Below are 12,203 nucleotides of genomic sequence, written 5' to 3'. Positions count from 1 at the left end.
GTGTGTGTGTGTGTGCAAGAGAGCATGAGTTTGTGTGTGTGCAAAGCATTTATGATCTTTCTTCAATTTGTTTTTCACACACACACACACACACACACACACACACAGTCTTTGTTTCAAAATTAAAATCACACATAAAACACACTTGGTGAAGATCAACCAAAATGGTAAAACAAAAAGAGAGAAAAAAGATATAAACTCTGTGTGCAAGATTGTACAAGAACACTGCCCAGAAATTGCAAAATCATTAAACACTTTCATAGCTGAACATTTCAGTTTGACTGTGGTCTTTCTATTATTCTGCAAATGACTAGCATAATTTCAATCTTAAAAAAATCAAATCACACAAAAGTCTTTAGAATTAACTTGCTAAATTGCACACAATCACAAGAGAAATAACAGCAGGAGTAAAAACTACAACTCCCAGATAACCAAACTTCAACTCCTGTGATAACACCATGCACATCTTTCTACAAGAACAAGGCCAAGTCCAAGGACAGAGAATCTTTAACACTGTGTAAATGTGTCCTTGCAGTCTTCATCATTTCAACAGCTTGTCACCCAAGATGAATAACTTGATTATTATTTTGGAAAACGTTTTTCTCCTGAGGTCCCATTGTGTTATGCTTACTCCTGAAAATCTTTCCCACAAGAGAAAGACAAACAAAACCCAAAAATCGCACACACCATCCTTGTGATTTTGAACAAAAGTCAAAGTCAAAATATAATTTTTGTTGATAATCTGCCAACTGGTCAGCTACATGTAGAAGTCCATCATACATTTTTGTTTATCAAAAATATGTGGCACAAATACAGGCAACAAATTCTGTGACCGGTTTTCGGTTAAGGTTCCAGGATTTCATGGTGAACATGCATCAAGAACTAATACAAAATGTGATAAATTTGAAAAAGAAAAGAAACGTAAATTTCTTTCTTCAACTGATCTCCAAGTTCTGTATCCACATAGGCGGATAGTAGTTTGCACAGGACAGGAATGTCAGACCCCTGCCGGAGTCTGCACTAGTGGGTCACGGTTAAGTATGTGTAATTAGACCTATTTTTTTCAACAGCAGATGTAGTGTAGCATATATTGATCAGTCTGCATGCTTTGACACTTTCTTCAAACAGAAGCTGAACCTTTGGTTTTCCAGAACATTGAAAATGGCAAAGAAATGGTGAAATTTTACATTAAAAAAATAAAATAAAAAATTGCAAGCAAGCAATATTCAATGACACTTTGTGGAACTTTGATCCAGGCAAAACGAGTCGCTTTCACATCCGCATCACACACTGTTAACAATAGACAAAATGGAATGTTCTCCACAACAAAAATAAATGACATGTTAGCTGCACCAAAATTGGATATTTTAAGTGGAAAAAAATATATGTCACAGAAATGAACACCAGCTGTAATAATAACAATGACAGCAATAATATTAACCCATCATCCTCATAACAAAATATAATTTCAATAATAACAACACCAACAATACTAATCCACTTGGCAGAGGTGGTGGTGGTGTGTGTACATGTGTGTGTGTGTGTGTGTGTGTGTGTGTGTATGTGTGTGTGCGTGTGTGTCTGTGAGTGTGTGTGCCTGCATGTTAATGTGTGTGTGTGCAAATGCATGTGTTGTTGCATGAGTGTGAATAAATGATCATGAACATGTGAGCAAAAGTGTGCAAATATATTTCAATGATAGTTTTAAAAATACCATAGGGACAGTCCCCCCTCCACTTGCCCCCTACCCCCACTCCCCCTCCTTCCCCTCCCCCCCCCCTCCCCCCCCCCCCCCCCCCCCCCCCCGCCCCCCCCCCCCTCCACACCCTCTCCTCTCTCTCTTGGTTCTCCTTACTCTATATTTTCCAGCGCAATCTTCTTTTCATTTGTAATCACCTTCACAGCATGCAACTTTCCCATTTCTCTCCCACTCTTCTAGAGCAGGATACCAATCATTCCAGCATCATTACCAATATCATTATCATCAGAGGAGATTTCTAGCGTACATATCTATAAAGCAAAGCGCAGTCACTCTATTCTACAGCGTTACTGTTTACTGTTGTTCTCAGTCAAAACGAATCCAAAGGCATCCCAAGCACAGGTCAACAACAAACCATGTGTATTTATTCATAGTCTGTTCATCTAAGATGATGATATTAGAAAGTAATGATGACAATCTTAGGACACCTTAGGATTCATTTACAGAATATGACAAACATACCACAGAAGGGGAAAAGGTTACAGGCATGCGGTGAAAGAGTAACGGCAGAAATACTGGAATCCTAATTCCTAACGCTGAAGACCAAGGTGAGGAAGTCTTCATAAGTCAGCCGGATCACCCCATCCTGATCCTGATCGTGGGATCGGAAAGCACTGGTCAAGGTCTGCAACAAAGCATGGCACAATTACCAATAACCTGACGGGTATCCCTTTATCGTTTCTTCTCTCTTGTTTGGTTTCTCCCGTCTTACTGTGTTTTGAGCAGTTTCAAAGCCTTCAGCGTCTATTCTTCTTCTTCGCAAGGTCAGAGGAACGTTATCTGATCTTTGACCAGCTGGATATCCTACCACATCCGGAAAAGTGTCCTCGCTATGTGTATATGGGGCAGGGGTTAAGTGGAGAGAGAGAGAGAGAGAGAGAGACAGAGAAGGAAAAAAAAAATCATCTTAGTCTTCTTCTGTTTTCATAAGCACCACTATGTCCTATTTTATGTAAAAGTGGCTTCAGGAGCAGGAGTCAAGATGGCTGCTGGAAATAGAGGGCGCTAGTCAGGGATGCACAGGGGAGGTAACCTACATCCGGGAGGTTATCGGCCATAGCTACTTTCATTTTCTCCGCATAAGCGGGTAGTAGTTTGCACAGGACAGGAATGTCAGCCCCCTGCCGGAGTCTGCACTAGTTGGGTCACAGTTAAGTATGTGTAATTAAATGGGCTTTTACATGTATGACCATTCTGAATAACTCCCAATGTCAGCAACCATGCTCTGATTTCAGGAGTGTGCATGCTGGGTATGCTCCTAATCCACAATGCTAACTTAGGCTGCAGGACCTTAAACGTGCATTATTTGGATTACACCCATTACCCACAGGGTGCCATGATCAGGATTCAAACTCAGGACTTTCAGACTGAGAGTTCAGTGCTTTAACCACTCTGCTGGTTGCTCCTTGACTGTTGGGATCTGCATGACATTAGACACAGACATTACACGGCGGTTTCTTTGAAGACTTTGTTTCATGATGTCCCTCCATGGGCGCTGATGGATTCCTTAAAAGAAGTGAACATTTTAAACCAGATTTGAAGGTTTTAAACTATGGGAGTTTTCTTTAAACTTTGGAGTGGAAAGTTTGAAGTGGTGACTCATTTTAATTGTTGTTGTTTTTTATCCTTGTAGTAGTTATTAACGCGGCAATAGCCTTGAGATGGCCTTAGTGGTCGGCGAGGCTCTAAGCACCATAATTTCATTTCATTTTACTCTGCTGGTGTGCCAGTATTACAGTCTGAAGATCACAGTAAACAGATGAAGTGGAATGAAAAACCACAAAGGCGTGAGATGAAAGACACCAACCTGAAGAATAACGCAGCACTGAATGAAGTCATCAAACGCAACCGTTCCTTTTGCTTGCCGATCAAACTTTTTCAGCAGGATACTGTAGAATTTGTCTGACAATCTGTAACCTGAACAATCAACACCAGTTTTACAAACATTACCTGCTTGTGAGAAATGGGAAAATGATAAGAATTAAAACTTGAAAATCACTGACATCAAAGCTTTGCATAAACACTGATCTATTTATCATGGTTTAAAAAAAACACCTGTTAAAACAATAAAAGTATATAGAATTTATCTGAAAATGAATATTCATAAAAAGCACGAAAAATAATAGCTGCTTGTCTGTCTGTCTGTGGGTCTGTGTGTGTGTGAATTATAGTGAGTGTGTGATCTGAGTGCATGACTGTGTGAGTAAGTGAGTGAGTGAGTGAGTGAGTGAGTGAGTGCGTGAGTGTGTGTGTGTGTGTGTGTGTGTGTGTGTGTGTGTGTGTGTGTGTGTGTGTGTGTGTGTGTGTGAATTATAGTGAGTGTGTGATCTGAGTGCATGATTGTGTAAGTGAGTGAGTGAGTGAGTGAGTGAGTGAGTGAGTGTGTGTGTGTGTGTGTGTGTGTGTGTGTGTGTGTGTGTGTGTGTGTGTGTGTGTGTGTGTGTGTGTGTGTGTGTGTGAATCATAGTGAGTGTGTGATCTGAGTGCATGATTGTGTAAGTGAGTGAGTGAGTGAGTGTGTGTGTGTGTGTGTGTGTGTGTGAATCATAGTGAGTGTGTGATCTGAGTGCATGATTGTGTGAGTAAGTGAGTGAGTGAGTGAGTGAGTGAGTGAGTGTGTGTGTGTGTGTGTGTGTGTGTGTGTGTGTGTGTGTGTGTGTGTGTGTGTGTGTGTGTGTGTGTGTGTGTGTGTGTGTGTGTGTGTGTGTGAATCATAGTGAGTGTGTGATCTGAGTGCATGATTGTGTGAGTAAGTGAGTGAGTGAGTGAGTGAGTGTGTGTGTGTGTGTGTGTGTGTGTGTGAGAGAGAGAGAGAGAGAGTGTGAATCTCAGTAAGTGTGTGATGTGAGTGCATGACTCTGTGTGTGTGTGTGTGTGTGTGTGTGTGTGTGTGTGTGTGTGTGTGTGTGTGTGTGTGTGTGTGTGTGTGAGTGAGAGAGAGAGAGAGAGAGAGAGAGAGAGAGTGCGAATCTCAGTAAGTGTGTGAAGTGAGTGCATGACTCTGTGTGTGTGTGTGTGTGTGTGTGTGTGTGTGAGGGTGTGCATGTGAGTGTGTGCAAGTGTGTGTGACTGACAGCAGATAAGTGTATTATGCCAGTCCTTTTCATTTGCTGTATTATAAAGACAATATATTAAAGATGGTCTAAAACATCCTGAAAAATCATTGTCCAGTAATTATGCATTAGAAACCTTGAAAGTTGAATACAAAATGTATATTGCATAATATGGACAAAATGATTTGCATAAGATGCACACACACTCACACACACACACAAGAAACACACACACACACACACACACACACACCAAACAAAACTACAAACACATGCTCAGAAAGAAGACCACCGTACCAAAATTGGTGAGAGCATTTTTCAGCTCATTCGTGTCAATGGTGCCGGAGTTGTCTCGATCAAAACCACGGAAGCAGTTCTGCCAGTCTCCCACGTACCTCCACAGGGCCTGGAACTCCTGGAAGTTGATGGTCCCCGAGTGGTCACGGTCAAACATGCCTGTCAGCAGAACGTCGGCACACTTTAAACAAAGCTCACCTCCATCGGCATAACTGCAATGTTATTGACAGCTTAGTCTTTTGTGAAGAACTATTACTCTCAAACTAGGAGGCAAGACTGCACTGGCTCTTAGTGCTGCAGCCTTGGAGGTTAGCTGGCCTTTGGGAACCATCCCAACGCCGACTGTCCTGAAACCCTCTTGGCCGAGAGAGTGGGGATGTAAGTTGGGAAAGACATTCTCCACTATAATCAAATTCTTGCCCAGAGAGTTGGGACAGCAGATGCCTCCTCTGCTGTTCTGATTGCCATAGCTGGACACGACTATCATACAATACCTAACATATGTGGAGCCTTGTACAGTTGTAGTAATGCGTCCACCTCAGACTTGGAACTGTTTAGTGACTTGGCCGTTCTGCCCGTGTCAAGTGGGGATGTGGGGGAGGGGGGATGTACAATAGGACATAACAATGATTGACAAAACATGGTTGTCGGGTGTGGAGGTGGGGGAGGGGGGGATGTACAATGGGACATAACAATGATTGACAAAACATGGTTGTCGGGTGTGGAGGTGGGGGAGGGAGGGGGGTGTACAATAGGACATAACAATGATTGACAAAACATAGTTGTTGGGTGTGGATGTGGGGGAGGGAGGGGGGGTACAATAGGACATAACAATGATTGACAAAACATGGTTGTCAGGTGTGGAGGTGGGGAAGGGAGGGGGGTGTACAATAGGACATAACAATGATTGACAAAACATGGTTGTCGGGTGTGGAGGTGGGGGGGGGGGGAGGGGGGATGTACAATTGGACATAACAATGATTGACAAAACATGGTTGTCGGGTGTGGAGGTGGGGGGGGGGGGGGAGGGGGGATGTACAATTGGACATAACAATGATTGACAAAACATGGTTGTCGGGTGCGGAGGTGGGGGAGGGAGGGGGGTGTACAATAGGACATAACAATGATTGACAAAACATGGTTGTCAAGTGGGGAGGTGGAGGAGGGGGAATGTACAACAGGACATAACAATGATTGACAAAACATGGTTGTCGGGTGTGGAGGTGGGGGAGGAGGGGGGGTACAATAGGACATAACAATGATTGACAAAACATGGTTGTCGGGTGTGGAGGTGGGGGAGAGGGGGGAGGTACAATAGGACATAACAATGATTGACAAAACATGGTTGTCAGGTGTGGAGTGGGGGAGGAGGGGGGGTACAACAGGACATAACAATGATTGACAAAACATGGTTGTCAGGTGTGGAGGTGGGGGAGGAGGGGGGGTACAATAGGACATAACAATGATTGACAAAACATGGTTGTCGGGTGTGGAGGTGGGGGAGAGGGGGGAGGTACAATAGGACATAACAATGATTGACAAAACATGGTTGTCGGGAGTGGAGGTGGGGGGGGAGAGGACAGAGGGTTAGAAAGAAAGAGAATCTGAGCTCATGGAATATGCTACACACTCGTTTTTGAATGCTGATTTGATGATGTTGATACAATACTGCTGATAAAAACATGAGAAAACTGGAACAATACTGTGGACAAAAATGCTTGAGTAAGCTTGAAAGCAGTATTTTTCATTCTAAATTTCATAGATGGATGATGCCATTATAAGGCAAACAATCCTGATTTTTAAAAATCATTTTGTATTAGCATGCATGCACCACCCCCACCCCCACCCCCCATCCCCAAACAAAATGCACACACACACACACACACACACACACACACACACACACACACACCATACCTATCATCAATCTGACTGTCTCTGGGTTGAAAGGTGTCCATGTACCTGCAACACAATTCACACAAACATGAGCATTGTTGACTGGATTGTATTGTATTGTATTGTATTGTATTGTATTGTATTGTATTCTATTTCTATTCTATTCTATATTGTATTGTATTCTATTCTATTCTATTATGTATTGTATTGTATTGTATTGTACAGCATTGTATTGTATTGTACTGAATTACAATTTCTGTGTGAAATCCAGGCTGTTCTCCCCGTTTTTCTGCCTGCAAGTATGTTTGTTTTCATATCAAAGGGACAGCCCTCTTGTTGCCATAGGTTCTTCAACTACGCTAAGTGCGTGCTACAAACCGAAGCCGAGTTTATCATCTCATCCAAATGACAGGTGATCAAGGAATGACAGCGATAGTTACTGTTCAACTGGGCTCCACCCTTCCTCCCACACACATACATAAGCACACACACACACACTGCTGTGTAATGGTGACGACTGCAAATGGAACGCTTCACACCTTATTTGCGCAAAGAACACTCAGTTTACTTCAGGTCTGCAAAAGCGTCCATCTCGAGCACTCCCCAGCTTCTGTCCAAACATCTTCCAGTCTAAAATTAGAAGTGCTTACCATTGCTCAAGGCCTGCCCCAGTTCAGCAGCAGAAATATGTCCACTTCGATCCTTGTCGATCCTAAAATAAAACAGATGAATATGAAGTAAGGAAATCAATCCACTAATAAATGTGATCAGATAAACACAAATAATAAATGATTTTTTTTTTTAATACATCAATACAGATAAATAAAAATTGCATCTTAAACTTTAACTTAAAGCTTAACTAAACAATCTGAGCCTCACTGGTTGAGCAACTCCTGTTCATCCCTCCCAACCTCCCCCACCTCCCCACCCTCCCACCACCCCACCCCACCCCCTCGGCTGTGGCTGATACAAGAGGATTCCAATCCACTTACGTCAAATGGTCTCCACTGTACTTGCACAGTATACATGTATGCAACTTTGCAAGGTGTATGCATGTTCACACAATCCTAAATGGTCCACAAAAGTTTATAAGTTCAGAACACATGTGTGTGTGGGGTGGGCGGGGGTTGGGGGGTAGCGTTTAGATTTGGGCTGGCACACTATGGGTCATAACAAAATCAATGGGTCGTTTTCAAAATCAATGGGTCAGGAAAAATATCCCTTTTTTCCTCCAGTGTACATCAAATTCATTTGGACATTGTCTACCACATTCTGTTATCTTGTATACACACACAGGAAGGAAGGTGGCAGAATGGTTAAGACGCTCAGCTGCCAATACAGAGAGTCCGTGAGGGTGTGGGTTCGAATCCCGCTCTCGCCCTTTCTCCTAAGTTTGACTGGAAAATCAAACTGAACGTCTAGTCTTTCGGATGAGACGATAAACCGAGGTCCCGTGTGCAGCACGCACTTGGCGCACTGAAAAAGAACCCATGGCAACGAGAGTGTTGTCCTCTGGCGAAATTACGCAAAATGAAATCCACTTTCATAGGTACACAAATATGTAAGCATGCACTCAAGGCCTGACTAAGCGCGTTGGGTTATGCTGCTGGTCAGGCATCTGCTCAACAGATGTGGTGTAGCGTGTATGGATTTGTCCGAACGCAGTGACGCCTCCTTGAGAAATTGAAACTGAAACTGAAACTGAAACACACACAAACATGAAACTGTGTGTGTGTGCATGTGTGTGTGTGTGTGTGTGTGTGTGTGTGTGTGTGTGTGTGTGTGTGTGTGTGTGTCTGTCTGTCTGTCTGTCTGTCTGTCTGTCTGTCTTTGTTGTTATTGTTTGCTGTTGTTGTTGCTATGTTAAGTGCTGCAAAGGAAATATTTCCTCAATGTCCATACATACATATGTGTGCACGTACCCACTATTCTGGATTATGGAAAATCACCCTGAAACAGTCAACACACACACACACACACACACACAGACAAAGAGAGAGAGAGAGAGGGGGGGGAGGCTAACATACATACCCATTCCTAAAATCCCATCTTCCCACCTGCCCACACAATTATACTCACCCATCACAAAATATGTACTGTCCAGCTTGCTCTGAGTTTCAAATAATATTCAGATACCAGATATCAGGAAACAGATAGTGAGATACTGTGCTAACAGTACTTAATAACACAGACTGGGCAATAAGTGTTCTGGAGAAATCCATCTTCATGGTAAAAAATAAGTATTGTGTGAGCCTGTGTGTTTCCTGTGATGTGGAAGCCAGCAAGGATGGTTTTCCAAGTTTAGTTACGCAGGAGATTTGCTTCAGCACGGTTGGACATTTCAAATCTTTACGCATCAATGACCAATAACCAACTCCAAACCTAAACCCTGGTGTGTGTGTGCGTGTGTGTGTGTGTGTGTGTGTGTGTGTGTGTGTGTGTGTGTGTGTGTGTATATGTGTGCATGTGTGTGCACATGTGTATGTGTGCATGTGAGCTTGCACTGTGTTCACATATACTGAAAACAAGAGAACTCTGGCCATTAAGGAGAAGCGTGAGCGAAGGAAGCAGGGCTCAACTTCTGGAGACATTTTCCCTTGCAACACCTGTGGGAAGTGCTGCTCATCCAGAATCGGCCTCTTCTCCCACATGAGGACACACACCAACAGATAAGCCTGCCTGCCTACTCATCCGTCGGTCCGACAGGAGACTCCATCATATATATATATATATATACTATAAATTGTGCGTGTGTGTGTGTGTGTGTGTGTGTGTGTGTGTGTGTGTGTGTGTGTGTTCAATTAAGCAAGTGTCGATGAGAAAGTAGATAGACAAGACAAATTTCTTTAGTTTTCATGGAATGATAGATAATACTAAATTAATGTATTCAAGTACTGGTGTGCAGTTTTTTCTTCATCCAGTCCTCACACTGAAAAAGGTATACACTGAGTTATAGATACTAAAATGATTATCTTCTATTAAGGCATTGGCATGATGGTTTTAAAACAAAACCCTAAGAATGTAAATTGTAAGCTATAAGAGTAATGTTACAGGGTGACTGTGAGTTACAATCTCACAGACTAAGACTGACAGGCACATTATATACAAATCATAATACCATAAGAGACAGACAGAAAGAGACAGAGACTGCGAGTAAGAGAGATACAAACAGGCAGATATACGCACAGAGTGCAAGGGTGAAGCGGGGACATTGTGCAATATAACTGGCCAAATCAACTGGGGGAAAAAAGGCTCTGAAGAACGCTTCTCACCTTTGGAAAATGTTGGACAGAAAATTAGGATCTGCTGATGCGGGTGGCTGTGATGGCTGGTTGTGTTGTGCATAGCCTTGCTGACCCTGGCCATACGTGTGCGCCATCTCTTTTCCTTCTTCCTTTTTCTTCCAGTGAGGGGTAAATGAGATCGACTGTCGACGATTTAGAGGCAGCCACAAAATCAGCAACGTTAACTCTGCATTAACTGTACAATTCGTAAGCGTTATCTTTCTTCCTTTGCCTGCATGGGATGGCCTGTTTCTTCTTTTTAAATAATTTATTATCTTCGCTCTTTCTGTGTGGCCGTCATCCTGTTATTATCACGTATATTTCCTCGTTTCTCTATGACTCAAAAGAGTTCATGGGAATAAACAAACTCTGGAACCTGTGAAAATTAATGTTTTCCGTTTTAAATGCTGTTTTAATTGTTCATGTCTGAAACTTTGGAACCATTTAGCATCTTTTACATTGGATTTCGCACAGTTTCACAACTGTTTTGTTTTCGTTTTGTTTTTCATTTTATTGTCATGTTTTCATTGTCGTTTTTGTATTGTGCATTATATCGGACCGATCGATTTTACCTTCAGCTACTTTTATCATTTTTGTTTCTGTTGTTTGGAATAGTTTCGCTCTTCCTCTGTAACCACACAATATGTTGCAATGTTTCTCTATATAACTCAGAAATAAACTCATCAAGTTGTCATTGTCAGTCAAACCCAAGGGAAAAAGTCAGTTGCATGAGTGAGAATAACTCGGTTTTGCTGTTGTTTTGCGGTGAGGGTGTGTGTCTGTTTTTTGTTGTTTTGTTTCTTGTTTGTTTGTTTTGTATGTTTTGATTTGTTTTTGGGTGGGGATGGAGGGGTTGTTTGTTGTTCCACGAGCAGGCCACAGCGTATGGCCATGGCATGGGTGAAAACAGAATAAATCTAGTCCAGCATGCTGCGTTTCGCAACTCATAGAATTAACAAGAAAACTCGCAGCAACATACCCATCACAAAACTGCCCTTCCGTCATTTTTTGCGCCAAATATGTAACTCTGTGTGAGGGGGTTGGGGGGGCGTGTGTATGTGTGTGTGAAAGACCCGCGACAGCAAGCAGTCATAGACAGTGCGAAGTCGAGCTTCATCGCAGTAGATTCGGGAGTTCTCCAAAGCTCCGTTCTCGGTCCAGCGTTGTTCCTTCTGTACATCAACGACCTGCCCATGCAGTCAGATCAACATCGGCGCTAGGTTCTTTGCTGACGACACAATTTGCCAGCGCTCTGTCTCATCTGACAATGACCAGTCCATACTGCAAGATCTTGGCCCGTATGGAAAAACAGCTGGGGAGTCAGTTTCATCCTGCCAAGCCGTGTCAAGTCCTCGGGGTGACCAGGCATGTAATAAGATGTACAAGAGAAAGACAGGGCTTACAAGACATTCTTCTGACCAGTCCTAGAATATGCATGCTCCGTTTGGGACCATCATAACGACAAGCATTTTATCTTGTGCTTCGAAGCTGTCCAGTCAGTCGCCAACGTCGAGCTGCAAGGCGGGTGTACCAACGGACGGAAGAGAAGAACCTCCCGCGAAGACGACATGCCCGACCGACCAGCCTGGAATGGCCAACACTGCAGAGGAGAAGACAAAAGACAGGCCATACAAACTTCTACAAGTTCCACAACAAACTGTTCTCAGTAGATAGCCTGTACGCTCTGTCCCCAGTTCCTGGCAGACAGCGTCGAGCCCTCCGGCCACACCATCTCCCAGTCCTACACTGCCCCCTCCTGCAGAACGGAGTACCTCAGCTCCTTCCTAAGGACCTTTCCGGCGTCAGTGGAATGTGCTTCCAAACAGTGCAGCATAAGATAAGATGAGAATAACTTTATTATCTCATTAAGAGACATTGCATCAGGTGCAGCAAAATAAACGTAGTCACATACTC

At 43.1% G+C, this 12,203-nt stretch overlaps 1 protein-coding gene across 1 annotated transcript; it reads right to left on the bottom strand.

Annotated features, from left to right (window-relative positions):
* Window positions 1–1,826: 1,826 nt before the first annotated feature.
* LOC143285675 (programmed cell death protein 6-like) lies at window positions 1,827–10,473 on the bottom strand. Its single transcript, XM_076593072.1, has 6 exons — window positions 10,278–10,473; window positions 7,656–7,717; window positions 7,027–7,071; window positions 5,110–5,268; window positions 3,567–3,676; window positions 1,827–2,384 (listed from the first exon to the last, which is right to left on the bottom strand). The coding sequence occupies exons 1-6, from the start codon at window positions 10,382–10,384 to the stop codon at window positions 2,283–2,285; spliced, it is 585 nt and encodes a 194-aa protein (XP_076449187.1). The 5' UTR covers window positions 10,385–10,473; the 3' UTR covers window positions 1,827–2,282.
* Between the last annotated feature and the right edge of the window lie 1,730 nt (window positions 10,474–12,203).

This window comes from Babylonia areolata, chromosome 9 (assembly GCF_041734735.1).
Source record: "Babylonia areolata isolate BAREFJ2019XMU chromosome 9, ASM4173473v1, whole genome shotgun sequence".
Classification (NCBI taxonomy): Eukaryota; Metazoa; Mollusca; class Gastropoda; order Neogastropoda; family Buccinidae; genus Babylonia; species Babylonia areolata.
This window is presented reverse-complemented; position numbering and strand designations above follow the sequence as displayed.